The sequence below is a fragment of the Piliocolobus tephrosceles genome, chromosome 16 (assembly GCF_002776525.5).
Source record: "Piliocolobus tephrosceles isolate RC106 chromosome 16, ASM277652v3, whole genome shotgun sequence".
NCBI classification, from domain to species: Eukaryota; Metazoa; Chordata; class Mammalia; order Primates; family Cercopithecidae; genus Piliocolobus; species Piliocolobus tephrosceles.
In genome coordinates, this window is record NC_045449.1 from 34,309,975 (window position 1) to 34,330,616 (window position 20,642).

Consider the following 20,642-nt stretch of genomic DNA (forward strand, 5'->3'; position numbering starts at 1 on the left):
CTCCTGTTTCAGCCTCCAGAGTAGCTGGGATTACAGGCACGCACCACCATGCCCAGCTAATTTTTGTATTTTTAGTAGAGACAGGGTTTCTCCATGTTGGCCAGGCTGTTATCAAATGCCTAACCTCAGGTGATCTGCCTGCCTTGGCCTCCCAAAGTGTTGGGATTACAGGCATGAGCCACTGTGCCAGAGGTGGGAGGTAAGAGGATCATTTGAGGCCAGGAGTTCGAGACCAGACTGGCCAACATTGTGGAACCCTGTCCGTACTAAAAATACAAAAGTTAGCCGGTAGTGGTGGTACAGGCCTGTAGTCCCTGCTTCTTGGGAGGCTGAAGCACAAGAATCACTTGAGCCTGGGAGGTGGAGGTTGCAGTAAGCACAGCTGGCGCCACTGTGCTCCCACCTAGGTGACAGAGCAAGAGTCTGTCTCAAAAAGAAAGAAAGAAAAAGAAAGAAAGAAAGAAAGAAGGAAAGAAGGAAAGAAGGAAAGAAGGAAAGAGAAAAATCCCATTTCTCATTTTTTCTTAATCTACTTCTAAATGTTCATGCAGTTCTTCATTACCAATGCAATCTTAGCAAAACATTTTCATCAAAAAGATGGTGGACTAACAGTAAGGTCAAGAATTAAGATAATGAAGGAATACCAGACTAGAGTTGGGAGATTTGGCTAACTGTGAGACGTTGGTATTGTCACTTCACATGCCTGATTCTCTTTTTCCTCATTCAATTATTAGACACATGGAGTCAATGAGTGCCATAATTTCCTTTCTAATTGTAAAAAAAATTCCAACTAGCACAAGAGTAGAGTTTTGGATGTATGTAATAATAACTACTTATGTATAGCGATTTATAGTTTAAAAATAGTTAACAAACATAATGCTAACAGCCGTCTGTAAGGGACAGTTATTTTTATCCTTGTTTTTTTACAAATGAGAAACTGAGTGCTCCAAGGGCCCCAGATAGCAAGTCGGCAGCATATAAATGTCAAAGCAGGAGTTCAATCTCGCTTGTCCAAGTCCAAATTCCATAGTTCTTCTACTATACAAAACAGTCCAGTGAGAAGATTTTCAGTGGTCACTGAGGAATTCCAGAGTCACACATATATGCACACAAGATAAAAAAACAGTCCCAGAAGTTTAGCTTGTCCTAGTATTTTCAAATGTTTCCCATTACTAGAATTAACAGAACACTCATCCCTATTGATTCCTTGGGATGAATGTTCTTAACAAGTCAGTTAACACTTAAACTGACTATCTATGAAACTCAGATAATATCTATGAAACTCCCTACTTTACTGTCCTTAAATACCTGGGACATTTACACTTGTGTAACTGGGGTGAAAATACTCTCACTGGACTGTCGTGTACAGTAAAGTAGAAGAACTACCGAATTTGGACTTGGAAAAGCCTGGGTGAACATCTGCTCTGACATTTATATCCTCTATTCTTTCTATTCTAAAGCAACACCACTGTAGGAATATGGAACTTTTTCATGAGCCACACTTATGATTAAGCTAAGAAACAAGTCTCAAAAAATTGCTAGCCGGGCGCGGTGGCTCAAGCCTGTAATCCCAGCACTTTGGGAGGCCGAGACGGGCGGATCACGAGGTCAGGAGATCGAGACCATCCTGGCTAACACGGTGAAACCCCATCTCTACTAAAAAATACAAAAAAAACTAGCCGGGCGAGGTGGCGGGCGCCTGTAGTCCCAGCTACTCGGAGGCTGAGGCAGGAGAATGGCGTAAACCTGGGAGGCGGAGCTTGCAGTGAGCTGAGATCCGGCCACTGCACTCCAGCCTGGGCGACAGAGCCAGACTCCGTCTCAAAAAAAAAAAAAAAAAAAAAAAAAAATTGCTAAGAATGGGCATTATAAATGACAATCTCTGATAAGCCAGAAATTATGTCAATCTTTAGTACACACACACAAAAAAAGAAATAAAAAATTTCTAGGTAGTTAGAAGTTAATGCACACAGTCCTAAATAACATAGGTCAAAATAAAAGAAAATTTTTAAATGCTCAGAACTACTAGAAGAAAGTGAATTTAGCAAGGTCACAGGATAAAAGATCACAACGAATACTTTCTGCTACATACTTGGAATAAAAACTGGACTATTATATACTTGGAATATTTTTTTGAAATTTCAGGTTCAGTAACATCTGAAAATATAAAATATTTAGAGACAAATTTAACAAAATATAAGCAAAATCTAAAAAGAAATAAAGAAAGAATAAATTATACAGAGCCTAAATAAATGATTAGCATGTTTTGTTGATTGTTTGGAAGACTCAATATTGTTACTATGCCAATTTCCCCGATATGGTTTGGCTCTGTGTCCCCGCCTAAATTGTAATACCGATGTGCCCAAGGAGGGTCCTGTAATCCCCGCATGTGGAGGGAGGGAGGTGATTGGATCATGGGGGCGGTTTCGGCCGGGCGCGGTGGCTCAAGCCTGTAATCCCAGCACTTTGGGAGGCCGAGACGGGCGGATCACGAGGTCAGGAGATCGAGACCATCCTGGCTAACACGGTGAAACCCCGTCTCTACTAAAAATACAAAAAACTAGCCGGGCGAAGTGGCGGGCGCCTGTAGTCCCAGCTACTCGGGAGGCTGAGGCAGGAGAATGGCATAAACCCGGGAGGCGGAGCTTGCAGTGAGCTGAGATCCGGCCACTGCACTCCAGCCTGGGTGACAGAGCAAGACTCCCTCTCAAAAAAAAAAAAAAAAAAAAAAAAAAAAAAAAAAAAAAAAAAAAACATGGGGGCGGTTTCCCCCATGCTGTTCTCATGACAGTGAGTGAGTTCTCATGAGATCTGATGGTTATGCGTTTGACAGTTCCTCCTTCACACTCTTCTCTCTTCTGCTGCCTTGTGAAGAAGGTTACTGTTTCCCCCTTCCACCATGATTGTAAGTTTCCTGAGGCCTTCTCAGCCATATAGAACTGTGAGTCAATTAAACCTCTCTCCTTTACAAAGTACCCAGTCTCAAGTAGTATCTTCATAGCACTGTGAAAACACACTAATACATCCCCCAAAGTGATGTATAGCCTTAATGAAGATCAATCAAATTCAAGCAAGTTTTATAAAAAGAGCAATTCAAATTTTTACAGAAATGCAAAAACTTAAAGTAGCAAACACAATTGGGATAAAGAACAAAGTTAAAGGACTTGCACAAACTGATGTCAACAATTACTATAAATCTACAGTAATCATGACAGTATAGTATTGGTAAAAGGATAGTTAGAAGCCAATGGAAAAGAACAGAGAATACAGAAATAGGCTGGGCACAGTGGTTCCTGCTTGTAATCCTGGCACATTGGCATGCCAGGTGAGAGGATCACCTGAGTCCCAGAGTTCAAGACCAGCCTGGGCAACATAACAAGACCCCATCCCTACCAAAAAATTTAAAAAATTACTCCTGTGTGGTGGCATGCACCTCATGGTATCTGTGGTCCCAGATACTCAGGAGGCTGAGGTGAGAGGATTGCTTGAGCCTAGGAGGTCAAGGCTGCAGAGAGCCGTGATCGTGCCACTGCAATCTAACAATCTAGCCTGGGTGACAGAGATCCTGGCTCAAAGCCCTCTCCCCGCACCGCTCCCACCCCCCCAAAAAAACCCAAGAACAACTTTCATGTGCTTTAAAATAATTACATATATACATGTGAAAAAAGTGAAAAACCTTGCTCCCCACTCTCCCTGCTAGATGTAACCATTTTTATTAGTTTTGTGTATCTGACCTTTCTTTTTTCAAAGACTCTTGTTATGGTTTGAGTATGTGCCCCCTCCAAAACTCATGTTAAAATTTAACCCCTGGCCAGGTGCGGTGGCTCAAGCCTGTAATCCCAGCACTTTGGGAGGCCGAGACGGGCGGATCATGAGGTCAGGAGATCGAGACCATCCTGGCTAACACGGTGAAACCCCGTCTCTACTAAAAAATACAAAAAAAAAACTAGCCGGGCGAGGTGGCGGGCGCCTGTAGTCCCAGCTACTCGGGAGGCTGAGGCAGGAGAATGGCGTGAACCCGGGAGGCGGAGCTTGCAGTGAGCTGAGATCTGGCCACTGCACTCTAGCCTGGGTGACAGAGCAAGACTGCGTCTCAAAAAAAAAATAATAAAATAAAATAAAATTTAACCCCTAATGTGGCAGTCTAGAGAGGCAGGGCCTTTATGAGGTGATTGGGTCATGGAGGCTCAGCCCTTATGAATGAATTAATCCATTCATAAATTAATGGATTAATGGGTTATTATGGGGGTAGGACTGGTTGCTTTATAAGCAGAGAAAAAGAGAACTGAGCTTGCACACTCACTTCTGCCTCCATGTGATATTCTCGGCAACTCTGCAGTCCCACCAGCAAGAAGTCCCTTAGCCAATGTGGCCATTTGATCTTGAACTTTTCAGCTTCCACAACTATAAAAATTAAATTCCTTTTCTTTATAAATTACCCAGTTTCAGGTATTCTGGTATAAGCAACAGAAAATGGACTAAGACACCTTCTCTTTTTTTTTTTTTCCTTGTGAGACAGAGTCTCGCTCAGTCGCCCAGGTTGGAGTGCAGCAGCATGATCTTGGCTCACTGCAACCTCTGCCTCCCGGGGTCAAGCAATTATTCTGCCTCAGCCTCCCTAGCAGTGGGGATTACAGGTGCCCACCATCATGCCCAGCTAATTTTTATATTTTTAGTAGAGATGCGGTTTCACCATGTTGGCCAGGCTGGTCTTGAACTCTTGACGTCAAGTGATCTGTGCACCTTGGCCTCTCAAAGTGTTGGGATTATAGGTGGCTCACAACACTGTAATCAGGGCACAGTGCCTGGCCATAAGACACCTTCTCAGTCTCCTTTGCCAGATCTTTTTCTTTTTTTTTTTAATTAACTCTCTCTTAGACCCTCATCTGCTGCCTTCCTAACAATTTTTATTTCCCATTGTTTTCCCCAGAACCTGGTGTAAGGCCTGGAACACAAGATGTTTGTTCACTGGCTGGATAATGAACAGATAAGGCAATAGATGTCACTGGAAAATGATTTTCCAAGAAAATGCTAAAAGACATCAATTTTTTTTTAATTAAAAAAAAATAGAAACAGGATTTTGCCATGTTGTACAGGCTGGTCTCGAACTCCTGGACTCAAGCGATCCACCCAACTCAGCCTCCCAAAGTTCTGGGATTACAGGCGTGAGCCACTGCACCCAGGCCAGATCTTTCTTTTACCTGACCTCAGCCCTCTCCTCTTCCTATCTCCCCAAGTGACTCATCTGGTCCATGGTTTAAAATACTATCCCATATTTGTATTTCTGGTTTTGACCTCTAGATTTATATATGTAAATGTGCACGACTTGGATGATTCTTAAGTGTCTCAAAATTAACATGTCCTTTTCTCCCTACACCTACTCACCTTCTTGTAACAAACAAACCTGGTCTTCTCCAAATCTCCCTTCTCCCAGTACCTGGCACAACCACCCACCCAGTCACTAAATCCAGAAGCTTAGTCATCCCCGACTCTTCCCTTTTCCTTACCACTCATCTAATCCAAGACCAAGTCCTATACCAAATATATCTGGTATCCACACACTACTGTCCATCTTCTTTGCTACCCTTCTAGTCCAGACCATCTTCGTCTTCTACTTGGACTACTGCAGTGGACTCTCAACTTCTCTCTCCATTTCTATTCTTGCCCACTTCAATTCATCGTTCACACATGAGCAACAACGAACTTTTTATAAATCCTATTACTCCTCTACTTAAAATTGCAGAATGATTTCCTACTGCACTCAAAATCAAATTCAAACTCATTCCCTTGGCCTGCAAAATTCTACATGACCTGGATCCTGTATATATTTCCCATATCATCTCATGTCAATGTATTCCAAGTCTATTATGCTCCAGCCTCAAAGAAGCATATATCCACATTGTTAACTCTCTCTTAGACCCTCATCTGCTGCCTTCCTAACAATTCTTATTTCCCATTGTTTTCCCCAGAACCTGGTGTAAAGCCTGGGACACAAGATGTTTGTTTACTGACTGGATAATGAACAGATAAGGCAATAGATGTCACTGGAAAATGATTTTTCCATTCCAAGAAAGTGCTAAAAGACATTATTAAACATCAAAAGTTTCAATTGCCAAATTCTGTGTTATGGCTTACACAGATAATGTAGTCTGTTAATACCAAAAGGTTAACAGAATGGCCCAAAAGAATGCCTCATTTGGTTAAGAATCTCACATATGTTGTAAAATATACACAAAATGAAGTGTATACTCAGATATTTATTTACTGGAACTTCATTAATAACGAGCAAATAACAAATAAGCAGCAACATAAGGCTATGCTTTTAAAAGAGGGCTGGGAAAGAGTTCTTGGCAATAGCTTAGGGGGCCACATGATGATAATGATCACAATCATGGTTAACTATATACTACAGACACTGTTCTAAATGCTTTATTTAAACCTATTCATTTAATCCTAACAAGAAAGGTATTGATTTCATCGTCTAGGAGGAAACTGAGATAGCAAGAAGTAAGAAGTAACTAATCCAAGGGTTGCATAGTAATAGAGTTGGAATTTGAAAAAGTCTAGCTTTATAGCCCTGGCTTTTAACACTACCTGCCTAGTCCTTCCAGATAATCTATAAAGAACAAAGTCATCATCAAAAAACTCAAGGACAAGAGAAAATACTCCCATGAACTACTGAAAATATTAAGTAGTCAAGAATACGAACAAACTCAATTATAGGTATATTAGCTGTGGTATAATTACTCAATGGATTGCCCTTGCTTAATTTAAATATGCCTTAATCTTTAAGTACCACCTTTTATCTGACACATAAAATTATCTCCTATTCAAATTTCCTTGATTCTGCAAACCAAGGAGCATATTTTAAAATGAGCTTTATATAGGAGTCTACATAATACCTAACTTCAGTTCAGCAAACTCTATCCAAAGCTGCTTTCCCATACAAAATAAGGAATTTCTTGAGGCAATATGCTCTTAACAATTTACTACTCCCCAAAATATTTGCAAGGCTTTGTGAAAGCAGATTAACAATTTACAAAACCACAACAAAGTTATCACTTCAATTTGTCCTGTTTATTAGGATTCTCTAATCTAGAGTTCATTTCCACACCAAAATGGGAGACACACCAAGGGCACTTGGACAAAAACAGGAATGACAGTAGCACCTAGCACCATCATCTTCGAGAAAGAATAAAGAGACTAAAAAGTTTGTGAAATCAATGGAACCAAAAAAAAGAGTACCCAACAATGCAAAGAATTAACTCTTCTACAATGACTATTTACCCAGAATTAAATAGCTAGAGAAATGGCTCTATATATAATAGATAATTAACATAACAAAATATTAAAATTACAAACAGCTTGCGGAGGGTTTGTTTTTTTTGTTTGTTTGTTTTTTAGTACGAGCAAATAATACAGTTCTCTCCTACTGCTTTTCCTTTTTTTTTTTTTTTTCTGAGACGGAGTCTCTGTTGTCCAGGCTGGAGTGCAGTGGTGCGATCTCGGCTCACTGCAACCTCCGCCTCTTGGGTTCAAGCGATTCTTGTGCCTCAGCCTCCTGAGTAGCTGGGATTATAGGCGTCTGCCACCCCACCCCGCTTTTTTTTTTTTTTTTTTTTTTGTATTTTTTGTAGACACCGGGTTTCACCATGTTAGACAGGCTGGTCTCAAACTCCATCTCAGGTGATCTCCCCGTCTGGGCCTCTCAAAGTGCTGGGATTACAGGCGCAGGCCACGGCGCCTGACCAGTTCTCTCCTACTCTTTAGCAACAACATTCACGGCAGACACATGTTACAAGGCTCCTCTGTCATTTCCACTTGCCAGAAAGAAGATAACTCAACACATGACAGTCATGAAGCATGAACTCGGACAAACTATTCTGAAGAATATAACTGATTTTCTTTCCTTATCTATTACACTTAAAATCTAGCCAAGCACAGTTTTTGTTATGCTACAATTTATAAGACTAAACTAGCTAAAGAGGAGAAAAAAAGTCTGTAAATAAAGTTTAAGTGTCTATGTGTATATTTATGTGTATATGTGGATAGATCCCTGTAATACCTAAGAGTAATTATTTTCATGTGAACCAGGAAATATTACCAAACCATAATGAGATGCCTGGATACAACCCTGTTAGAACAGAAAGAACACTTCAGACCTTACAGTTCAGGTTTTAGCACTACCTAAGCCAGATGACCTCAAGCAAGCCAACTACTAATTACTGATTGTTTCTGAGCCTTAATTTTCTCCTCTGTTAAATAGGAATCTACTTATACGTTCACAGAGATTCCAATTCTAAATACTGGTTTCAGCGAAATAATGTTTCTTTTCTTTTTTTTCTTTTTTTGAGATGGAGTCTGGCTGTCTACCAGGCTGGAGTGCAGTGGAGCAATCTCGGCACACTGCAAGCTCCGCCTCCTGGGTTCACGCCATTCTCCAGGCTCAGCCTCCCGAGTAGCTGGGATTACAGGCGCCTGCCACCATGCCCAGCTAATTGTTTGTATTTTTAGTAGAGCGGGGGTTTTACCGTATCAGCCAGTAGTGTCTCCATCTCCTGACCTCGTGATCCGCCCGCCTCGGCCTCCCAAAGTGCTGGGATTACAAGCCTGAGCCACCGCGCCCGCCCAAATAATAATGTTTCTTATTTAACGTAAGTAAGATATGACTACTTCTACTCTTCAGTTAACTATACATAAGCAAAAAACTTCAGCTTTTTCTGCACTTGGAAATTCTCAAGTGACAATACATGACAACCAAAAAGGATCAGATTTAAACTCCGAAATGCAAAACTATACTCATTTTCTAGGCACCTATTTATTAACCATGGTGACTAATTCAATGGATCATAGTATCAAACTATTCTTTGCTAACTTTACTGTGTTCAAAGATCATCTTAGAAAAGTATGTGATAATACTTTCAGATAATGATGCAAAGAAACAGTATTCTACACTGACATATCTCCAGTTCTAAGAGTGAAGTGATAACATATTTTCATTTATATAATAATTTCATGTTTACTATCTCATTTAATCTTTGTGACAGTTGTATGAAAGAAAGTAAGCAGAATTTTCATCAACACAATCTAGACCAGCTCAGAATGTTAGGTAACCTATCAGCCATTAACAAGTGCTGGAGCCCAGACTTCAATCCAGATCTTCTGATTTAAAGTTTAACAGTCACCAAAATCCTAAAAAGTGGTGATTCAAGCCAAAAGCAAGAAGTTGGAAAAGGGAGAAAAACTGGATAATCAGTCCTTCAATTGAACATAAAGCATATAAGATCAGATTTGGCAGTTATATAATCAAGAAGCAAATTTACCGAATGTTAAACTAATGATACATCTATCATAATTCCATATCTCAAATTTTGTCACCTTGTTTCAAAGCCAAGTGTGAACAAATTTTCAAACTCAAAATAAGAAAAATATGTAAACTGACAAACTGATTAAACTAGTTATAGGTAAACTGGTAAAAGGCATCAAAACATGGTTCTATGTATATTTTCTTCTGGAATGTGACTCACAGAAATTAAACTATATTAATCAATTGTAATCAAGTAGGATATATCCCTCAAAAGAAAAAAGCAACCTTCAGTGCCTTAAGATAATGTAGGCAAAGTAGTAAAATAAAAAATTTCTACTTGAGAGAGTCACTTCATACCTACACAAATCAGTCACATTTGTCTCGGTACCACCATCCCTCTTCCACAGTGAAAACATAAGCTACAATGCATACAATGATGCCTAGTAAATAAGTTTCTTCCTTTCATCATCTATGCTAAGAACACACAACTAATATCAGAACTAATGACAATACAATTAGTAGGTAGCAGCAATTAGAATATTAAATTTTCTATCATGACAACACTAGAAACACTTGTACAAGCTTCTTCAAATGATCAATGCAATCTGTCCACAAAAATATCTGACAAGCCCCAAAGTAGAAATGAAAGACGTTAACATTAGGATAAGGAGCGATGCTGCCAAAATACGTCAACAGTGGCCAGTCTATGTGTATTATTAGATTTTTACATGGAGTTGCAGGTACATAAAAGATGATTGTGTAAAATCTTCTGGAGGTCATTAGTAATTTAGCAGTGTGACACAGGGTCACATATGGTTTCTGGAATTTTAGAGATTAAGTCGACCTTCACGTTTTACTGCAAACACCTCCACTGTAATAAAATATAGGGGTCGGGGTTCAGGGGTTTGGAAAGGCAGACAACTCTTTTTCATGAAAGCAGTGAAAATGAGAAGTTCCTCTCCCAGGGCTCTGCGGAGCGAAGGCCCATTCCCTTGGCTGCCCTGTACCACCAGCGCTTTAGATGGCACTTGCACGCCTGGATTTCGTTTAGAAGCGAATACATCTAGCATCATGCGCTAGAGGTTCGGGAGAGCAAAAACCAAACTGACAGATTCTGAGAAACAGCTCAGTCATCAGCAGGGAAGACCTTCTCCACTTACACCAAGGTCCTGGACATCCCGGGACTAAGATGTTCTCTAAAGAAGCCTAGCAAGGCTTCCAAGTCCGCGGAGAGGAGAACGAACAGCCGGGAGTCCTGTGCCTGGGTTCAATGTCCGGGTGACCAGCCATGAGGAGGTGTCCCAAATAACCTGGCTACCGCCAGGGTGAGACATCCAGTCAGCAGCGTCCTAAAACACTGCTGGAAGTCGGAATCACAGTGCCACAGATCTGCAATGCCTAAGTAGGAGAGTTCCGGAAACGCCAAGCTCTGAGGACAGCCTCAGGCTTCGGTTCCCAATTCCCTGAGTTAGTTTACCTACCCGCTCCGACCCCGGCTTCTCCGGATCTCAGGATCCTGGAACCTGCTCCAGACCGACTCTCACACCCGCCACTGGGCTCCGGCCAACCGGAACCCGCTCACGTCACTTCCGGTCCAGTCCCTCTGCCCCCGGAGACAGCCTCCAGAAGGGAAACGTTCCTCCCTGCTTTCCTCGAGCTCGGTTGATCCTCGCGAGATTTCAGTTCGGCTCTTAGTGCGGGCCCTGTGGCAAGAGGAAGAATGACTGCTCGCTTTGCGATTCTTGATCCGGAACTTGTTACCCAGGAACCCCGGAAGAGGTAGCTCAAGCGATAGAAACGTGTTTGCTGCCCAGAAGGGAAGGCGCGAGTGAGGAAAAGAGGTACTGTAGGTAGGTTGGTTGGCCCCTTACAGGGCAAAAGAAACCAATATCATTATTCATTCTTTCTCTAGCAGGAACGTTTCTTTTCACCTCATTTCATTACCCACCTTTTTCATTTTCTCCTTTATAAAGTGTCTTCCGCCCAGGGGCCGCTGAGCCCTCTGTTCTTGTTCTGCGAACCGTCCTTGGGAAGAAAGGAGCAGACTGCTGGGGAGGGGAGGACTCAGAATTTCTAGTTCCCAGCAAAGCCTCCATGCAGGCAGTATGGATGTTGTCTCTCTGAAATTGATAAAATGGCGAGCAGGCCTCACACCCTCAACTGGGCACTTACGAATACCCCCAGCGTTTCGAGCTGTCGAGCTCTGCTTGGAAAGAAAAGGTTTCTAAGAATATAGTCGAAAATTTGGAGTCAGGCGCGGTGGCTCACGCCTGTAATCTCAGCACTTTGGGAGGCTGATGTGGGCGGGTCACCTGAGGTCAGGAGTTCGAGATCATCCTGGCCAACATGGCGAAAACCCATCTATACTAAAAATACAAAAATTAGCCAGGCGTGGTGGCGCGTGCATTTAATCCCAGCTACTCGGGAGGCTGAGGCGGGTGAATCACTTGAACTCGGGAGGCAGAGGTTACAGTGAGCCGAGATCGCTTCATTGCTCTCCAGCCTGGGCGACAGAGTGAGAGACTTCGTCTCAGAAAAAAGAAATAATAATAATTTCTGCCGCTTATCGCACAAAGAGATTGCCTAGAGAGGTATCAATCCTTACTAACACACCCCAGACACTGTACTAGACTCAGGGAATATGCTGTGCAGGGAAAGTGAGGCAGTGGCGTAAGGGTCAGAGAAGATTGGGGAAAGATTTGTTTATTTATTTGTTTTTTTAGGTTGTAAACTGCAGACTGGCGCAGTGGCTCACCCATGTAATCCCAACACTTTGGGAGGCTGATCAGGAGGATTGCTGGAGTCCAGGAGTTTGAGAACAGCCTGGGCCACGTAGTGAGACCCTGTCTCTTAAAAAAAAAGATTATCAGGTGGAGCATGGTACAGGAGGAGGTAATGGGATCAAGAGCACTACTGAAATGGGTTTACTGAGGCAGGGGAATTAGAACGCACCAAGAGGAGGATTTTATAGGATGTACTTATTTTGTTCTGCTCTCATTGCCCAGAATTATTTATGAGACCAAGAATGGTTGTTTTACCTTAGTCTCAGGCACTGAGCTTATTGATACGCTTGTAGTAAATATACAGAAAAAGAGACAGACATGTTCTTTTAGAGGAGTTAGATGATAATCTGATCAGATTAATATGAGATTAGAACATCCTAAAGAACAAAAGTCTGTGTTAATTTTAGCATTTTTATGATTAGACATGCCATTGAGATATGGGACATAAACAATAAATACACTTGTTAACTTTTGGATCTTTCACTGGCTGTTCTCTGTTTTTGATCTTATTCGTGTATTTTTTTTTTTTTGGAGACGGGGTCTTGCTTTGTTGCCCAGCCTGGGGTGCAGTTGAAAGGGACCAGGACAGCAGGGACCAGGGCTGCAAAACAACTCCCGAACTAACTTAGGCAAACAATTCCAGGAATCTAGAAAGCAGAACAGACTGGGTGAGCAGACCGGGAAAACAAGCCCCTGATAAACCTCATCAGTGTTTCAAAATGTAACCGCCCTACCCCTACCCTACCCCTACCCTGCAAGCCCCTGATAAACGTCATCAGTGTTTCAAAATGTAACCGAAATACCAGAAATGGCGGAACCGATCATAATCAGCCAAATCACCTTGTTCAAATGTCAGCCAATCCTAAGTCGGATGTGTACAAAATTCCCTATGACTCTGTACCTGTTTACCCCAACTATAAAAATGCTGTCTGGAGCCCAGTTAAGGAACTTTCCCGCTCGTCTCATGACTAGTGAGGAAGTTCCAGGTTCGAACCTGTAATAAAGATCCTTGCCGCTTGGCTTTGACTCCGGACGCTGGTGGTCTTCTCTGGGGAATAAGCGGATTTCCCCCAAGCCCACCAGACCCTCAGGTCAACGGATCTTAATCTGTAAGTAAGCAGGCTTTGTCTTTGTCTCTGTCTCGGTCTATGTCTTCCTGAAATTTCGCGAAATCTGTGTTCTGTACTGGTCTGTACTGTAGGTGGCACAGTCTTGGCGGACGCGCTAAAAGACAGCCACTTGGGACTGGTGGGAGACGTCCCCCGGTGCCCATCTGGGGGCCTCCACATTTGGTTGCCCCGACTGACTCAGGTCGGAAGTTAAGTCCGGCACGCGCTCGCGAATGCTCATCGTTTACCATCGTCTGTCTCTGTCTGTTATTGTTAAGTGTTAAGTCTAAAAAGAAACATAAAACCTCTCCTTCTCTTCCAGGATCAAACCTGCCCGGTACTCCTCTCTCTCTGTTCCCCTCTGCTTAACACTCATTTTCACCTTTCCTTCTTCTTGTAGGAGCCGTCCAAAGATGGGCAGTGCCCAGAGCACGCCGTTCTCCCTCCTTGTTAATAATTTCAAAGATGTAAAGGCTCGAGGGCATGATTTAAGTGTAGAACTGAAAAAAAGGAAGCTAATCACTCTCTGCCATTCGGAGTGGCTCACCTTTGGTGTAGGGTGGCCCTCCGAAGGGACTTTCTGTCTCTCCATTATTGCTAAGGTAAAAGATAAGGTTTTCCTGCCGGGGGGGTCAGGACATCCTAACCAAATCCCTTACATCCTAGTGTGGCAGAACCTTGCGGAAAACCCACCACCACCCCGGGTGACTCCGTTTATCCCCGAGCCTTGCGAGGTCCTAGTAATGCAATCCGCAAAACAAAGGGCTCCCCCTTCTTCCTCTGCCCCTCCCTCGGCTCCTGTACTGCCAGATAGCCAGGACCCTCTATCGTTAGAACCCATGCTTCCCCCACCATATCCGCACCCCGTCCCTCAGGCCCCAGGCTCCCAAGATGCCTCCGTGGAGGAACACGGGGACCGAGAAGCGGAAGCGGCAGAAAGCGAAAGCAACCCGGGGAGGCCAGCCGGCCGTACACGAGGCCGAGTGCAATGTGACCAAGCTTCCCGATTCCCCAACTCCACTGTAGCCTTACCCCTCAGGGAAATAGGATCACCTGATGGTACCGAGCTCCTCCGTCTCATGTATTGGCCCTTCTCCAATAGTGACTTGTACAACTGGAAATCTCAAAATGCCCGGTTCTCAGATAATCCCAAAGATCTAACCTCGTTGTTAGACAGTGTCATGTTTACCCACCAGCCGACTTGGGATGACTGCCAACAGCTCCTCCGAATCCTGTTCACAACGGAGGAGCGAGAAAGAATCCAGGTTGAGGCTAGAAAGCGGGTCCCGGGAGATGATGGCCAGCCAACTGCAAATCTAGACCTCATCAACGCGGCTTTTCCTTTAACCCGACCCAGATGGGACTACAACACGGCAGAAGGTAGGGGACGACTGCTCATTTATCGCCAGACTCTAATGGCAGGTCTCCGGGCTGCAGCCTGCAAGCCCACCAATTTAGCTAAAGTGTATACAGTGCTGCAGGGTAAGACGGAAAGTCCAGCCGCTTATCTGGAAAGACTAATGGAAGCCTTCAGACAGTTTACCCCTATGGACCCAGAGGCTCCAGAAAATCAGGCAGCCATAGTAATGTCTTTTGTGAACCAAGCAGCACCAGATATTAAAAGAAAGCTCCAGAAATTAGAGGGTTTAGAGGGAAAGCAGATTCAGGATCTCCTTCAGACAGCTCAGCGAGTTTACAATAATAGAGATACCCCAGAAGAAAAGCAGTTTAAAGCAACAAAAGAGATGACCAAAGTCTTGGTAGCAGCCTTCCCCCAGGCGGGGAATGCCCAAAACAAGAAACAAATAGCACAAGGCACCAGGCAAAGATTAGAAAAGGATCAATGTGCCTATGGCAAAGAACGTGGTCACTGGATTAAGGACTGTCCAAAGAAAAAAAAACCAGTCAATCAGGCAGATCAGACCTCCATCCTCGTTACTCAGGATGCCCCATAGGGGAGACGGGGTTCGGAACCCCTCCCCAAACCCAGGGTAACTTTGCAAGTGGAGGGGTCCCCGGTTCACTTTCTGGTCGACACTGGGGCGGAACGCTCAGTCCTAACAAAACCACTTGGGAAAATGTCCAAGGACTCATCTTGGGTGCACGGGGCCACAGGCATAAAAAAATACCCCTGGACGACTCAGAGAACTGTGGACTTAGGAACGGGAAGAGTATCCCATTCCTTCCTGGTCATCCCAGAAAGCCCTTGCCCCCTACTAGGGAGGGACTTATTAACAAAAATGGGGGCCCAAATTCACTTTGAGCCAGAAGGGCCCAAAGTAACTGACTCCCAAAACAGGCCAATATCTATCCTGACCGTCACCTTAGAAGATGAGTACAGACTCCATCAGGAGCAAGAGTCCCCTGATCAGGAAATTGACTCTTGGCTCCGGCGCTTCCCTGAAGCGTGGGCAGAAACAGGGGGCTTAGGGCTGGCCAAGCATCGGCCTGCCATATTTGTTGAAGTTAAGCCAGGGATGGACCCGGTTCGGGTTCGGCAATACCCTATGCCCCTGGAGGCAAGAGAAGGAATTACGCCCCATATCCGTCGACTCCTAGATCAGGGAGTCCTACGGGCTTGCCACATCCTGGAATACTCCACTGTTCATAAACCCAACAGTACGGACTGCAGGCCAGTACAGGATTTAAGAGAGGTTAATAAAAGGGTCATGGACATACATCCCACTGTGCCCAATCCATACACCCTTCTGAGTGCCTTACATCCCGAAAAACAGTGGTATACCGTTCTTGATCTAAAAGATGCTTTCTTCAGCCTCCCTCTGGCTCCCAAAAGTCAAGAACTCTTTGCATTTGAATGGACGGATCCTGAGAGGGACATCAACGGTCAACTAACATGGACCAGGCTGCCACAAGGGTTCAAGAACTCGCCAACCCTGTTCGATGAAGCCCTTCATGAAGATCTGGGTGAGTACCGGCGGCAACACCCTGAAATAACTCTTTTGCAGTATGTTGATGATCTCTTAATAGCGGCAAGATCCCCAGAAACTTGTGTTCAAGGGACTGAGGACCTCTTGAAGACTCTGGGGGAGCTAGGCTACCGAGCTTCAGCAACAAAGGCTCAAATCTGCAAGTCGGAGATAACTTATCTGGGGTACCTATTAAAAGGGGGACAACGCTGGCTAACCAAAGCCCGAAAGGAAACAGTCCTACGCATTCCTAGACCCCAGTCGACACAGCAAGTGAGAGAATTTCTGGGGTCGGCAGTGTTCTGTAGGTTATGGATACCCAGATTTGCTGAGTTAGCCAAGCCCCTACACCTGGCAACAAAGGAACGGCAGCCCTTCAATTGGACGGAAGAGGCTGAGCTGGCCTTCTAACAAATCAAAACTGCCTTGTTATCAGCCCCCGTGCTGGGACTCCCTGATGTCTCCAAGCCCTTCCACTTATACGTGGATGAAAGTAAGGGTGTTGCAAAAGCCGTGTTAACACAGTATCTAGGCCCCTGGCAGAGGCCAGTCGCCTATTTGTCAAAGAAATTAGATTCAGTGGCTGCTGGCTGGCCACCCTGCCTCCGGATAATCACGGCGACTGCCCTAATGGTCCGGGACGCTGATAAACTTATCATGGGGCAAGAGTTGCGCGTTACAACCCCGCATGCCATTGAAGGCGTCCTCCGGCAGCCGCCGGACCGATGGATGAGTAACGCCTGGCTCACCTCTTTAAACTCTGCTTCACTGCTGCCAAATCCAGACTTGGACGCCCCGTCCCATGAGTGCACTGAGATACTGGCTCAGGTGCATGGGGTGCGGGAGGATCTGCAAGATTGTCCGCTCCCCGATGCAGAACTCATCTGGTTCACTGATGGCAGCAGCTTTGTCCACCAAGGCCAGCGGTATGCAGGAGCGGCTGTAACGTCAGAGACTGAGGTAATCTGGGCAGAACCCTTGCCGCCAGGGACATCGGCCTAAAGAGCTGAACTGATAGCACTCACCCAGGCCCTCATCCTAGGGGCAGAGAAAAAACTAACAGTATACATGGATAGCTGCTGTGCTTTCGCCACTGCGCACATACATGGGGCCATCTACAGAGAGAGGGGACTATTAACAGCTGAAGGCAAAGAAATAAAAAACAAGCAAGAGATCCTAGCTCTATTAACTGCTTTGTGGAAACCAAAGAAATTGGCTATCGTACATTGCCCTGGGCACCAGAAACCAACTACGCCAATTGCTCGGGGCAACTTCTTAGCCGACCAAACCGCGTGGAGCATAGCAAAGGCTCCCAGTCAGCTCCTAACGCTCCAGCTCCCTGATCCTGGCCCGAGAGAATTGCCATGTTTTCCCGACTATACCGAGCAGGATCGCGAATGGATGGACACGCTTCCCCTGAAACAGGTTCAAAATGGGTGGTGGACTGATGTAAATGACCAAACCATCCTACCAGAAAAATTAGGACGGCAGGTGTTGGAACATATCCACCGGACAACCCACCTGGGTGCCCAGCGAATGATAGACTTAATCAGGCACGCCAAGTTCAGAATCAGGCGCATAGCTGAACTGGCCAGCAATGTTACTACAAATTGCAAAGTCTGCCAACTGAACAATGCTTGCCCCCAAACCCAAACCGCCACAGGAACTAGGTGTAGAGGAACTAGGCCTGGCGTCTATTGGGAAATAGACTTTACTGAGATAAAGCCTGGGAAATATGGGTATCAGTACTTACTTGTCTTTGTAGATACTTTTTCAGGATAGACAGAAGCGTTCCCAACTAAGAGAGAAACTGCTCAGGTTGTAGCAAAGAAAATTTTAGAAGAAATCCTCCCCAGGTATGGCTTTCCTGTCCAGATAGGGTCAGACAATGGACCAGCCTTCGTTGCTAAAGTAAGTCAGGATTTGGCTTCCATTCTTGGGCCAAATTGGAAATTACATTGTGCTTATAGGCCCCAAAGCTCAGGACAGGTAGAAAGGATGAATCGGACCCTAAAGGAGACCTTAACTAAATTGACCATGGAGACTGGCGCTAATTGGGTAGTACTTCTCCCCTACGCTCTGTTCCGGGCCCGAAATACCCCTTACAGGCTGGGCCTCACCCCATATGAAATCATGTATGGCAGACCCCCACCCCTAGTTCCCAGTCTAAAAGATGACCTACTCAAATCTGAAACCGAAAATGTCTCTGAGCTCTTGTTCTCCCTACAAGCCTTACAGAAAATTCACCAGGAAATTTGGCCCAGGCTACGAGAACTGTACGAAGCAGGCCCTCCGCCGACGCCCCATCCATTCCAGCCAGGAGACTGGGTCCTAGTCAAGCGCCACTGGCAAGAGACTCTCCAACCCAGGTGGAAAGGACCACTACAAGTACTCCTGACTACTCCCACCGCTCTCAAGGTAGAAGGCATCGCTTCTTGGATCCGCTATACACACGTCAAACCAGTGGACCCAACCTCCGATCTTCTCGGACCGATCGCCACAGCGACGGAAGCACCAACCACGTGGACTGTGGACAAAGCTAAGAACAATCCCTTAAAGCTAACCCTGCGCCGTCATCCTCATAGCCGTAACCATGTTTAGCTTACCTATGCTCTTATGCCTTATGCATCTGACTCCCCTCACTGCTGCGCCGTCTGATCCCTATGTCTGGAGGTTCTGGCTCTATGAGAACAAAACTCACCCCGGGGAAACCCCCCAAGCGGGTAAACTGCTAGCTAGTGCAGACTGCCCCCCCTCCGGGTGCAGTACTCCAGTTTACCTCAATTTCACTGAATTCCAAATTGCCCAACCAGGAATACCCATGATCTGCTTTGAATATGATCAGACAGAATATAACTGCAAACATTATTGGTGGTATCAGAGTGCAGGCTGCCCTTATAGTTATTGCACTGGACACCCGGTTACCGAGTGGAAAAATTACCGGGACCGGTCTCCATTCGGTTCCGGTCTCCAGTCAGGGTGGAATTTCTATAAAGATAAAAACAAGGTTTATACCTGGATCATAAGAGACCCATGGGACTCACGGTGGACGTCACCCCAACACGGGGCGGTCTACTACACCTCCACTAGTACTTGGCCCAGTAGTCACCTGTACCTATGGCGGAGTCTAGTCCAGACCCAGCCCCTAATCCATACACAGATCCATAAACAAGAGACCAAGCTGTCACAAAATTTGCAGCCCTTCTCCTGGCTGACCTTACTACAGGAAGGGCTAGCTTTCGCCAACCTTACCGGTCTAGGCGATCTGTCCTCTTGCTTCATGTGTGCCACCCTGGGGAGGCCACCATTAACTGCCGTTCCCCTATCCTCCCCTCCCGCCAACTATACGGCAGATTTTAATTCATCCACGGTCACGATACCCGATGTAGCCCCGTACCGTGACCCATATCAGGAAAAATACCCCTACTGTTATTCGACACTTAGCAACAGCAACAGCCTCTGCAACCAATCGGCAGCATACCCTAACAACCCCCTATATGCTCCCCCTGGTGTATTCTTCTGGTGTAATATGACTCTGTTAAAAACTCTGACCAAAAGCATTCCCGATGGACAATTGTGTATCCCTGTCACCCTAGTCCCTCGGCTGACCTTACTGACCCCGGCTGAGTTCATAGGCTGGGCTGGGACTGCCTCCTCCAAGACCGCCCAGCATAAGCGGGCAGTATTCCTGCCCCTAATCGCCGGAATATCCTTAACCACATCCATAGTAGCAGCAGGGTTGGCAGGAGGAGCCTTACAGCGCTCCATAATAGAGAACGATAAGCTGTTTCAACGATTCTCTGTTGCTATGGAAGATTCCGCCTATTCCTTAGCCTCCCTTCAGCGGCAGCTCACCTCCCTAGCCCAAGTCACCCTCCAAAACCGCAGGGCCTTAGACTTACTCACAGCAGAGAAAGGAGGTACCTGTATGTTCCTCAAAGAAGAATGTTGTTTCTATATAAATGAGTCAGGATTAGTTGAAGAGAGAGTCCAACGTCTACATAAACTAAGCTTAGAAATGAAGAAACAGCAGTTTACTACAGCAGCTAATAATTGGTGGAACTCTTCCATGTTTTCTCTTCTATCGCCTTTTATAGGCCCTCTAATGTCCTTACTGCTTCTGCTTACTATAGGCTCCTGTATAGTAAATAGAATACTGCAATTTGTTAGAGAAAGATTTGATACCATCCAATTAATGGTCCTCCGTAACCATTACCAACCTCTTCCTCACCCTGAAGAAGAGGCTACACTGTAATAACTTGGGGTCCAGGATTGGACTCCCAGTTACCTGTGAGAGGGGGAAATGAAAGGGACCAGGACAGCAGGGACCAGGGCTGCAAAACAACTCCCGAACTAACTTAGGCAAACAATTCCAGGAATCTAGAAAGCAGAACAGACTGGGTGAGCAGACCCGGAAAACAAGCCCCTGATAAACCTCATCAGTGTTTCAAAATGTAACCGCCCTACCCCTACCCTACCCCTACCCTGCAAGCCCCTGATAAACTTCATCAGTGTT

At 45.1% G+C, this 20,642-nt stretch overlaps 2 protein-coding genes across 9 annotated transcripts in view; one reads left to right on the plus strand and one right to left on the minus strand.

Moving 5' to 3' along the window:
- The window catches only part of VMP1 (vacuole membrane protein 1), a 142,304-nt gene extending 130,974 nt beyond the window's left edge, over window positions 1-11,330 (minus strand). Inside the window, exons 1-2 of one of the 2 annotated variants that reach the window (XM_031934274.1) lie at window positions 11,256-11,330; window positions 10,789-11,010 (exon numbers count right to left, since the gene is read on the minus strand). The gene's annotated coding sequence lies outside the window, so the exon portion shown is untranslated. Of the gene's footprint in view, window positions 1-10,788; window positions 11,120-11,255 lie in introns of those variants that run through there. The other variant, XM_023204650.3, reaches the window with a different exon arrangement.
- PTRH2 (peptidyl-tRNA hydrolase 2) overlaps window positions 10,796-20,642 on the plus strand; it is a 21,780-nt gene continuing 11,933 nt past the window's right edge. For 2 of the 7 annotated variants that reach the window (XM_023204656.3, XM_023204660.3), the window contains exon 1: window positions 10,946-11,157. Coding sequence is in view for 2 of the 7 variants with exons in the window: in XM_023204655.2 (XP_023060423.1) it covers window positions 15,278-16,124; window positions 18,357-18,727 (1,218 nt within the window). In the remaining 5 variants the exon portion in view is untranslated. The other 5 variants (XM_023204659.3, XR_002730073.3, XM_023204655.2 and 2 more) reach the window with 5 other exon arrangements.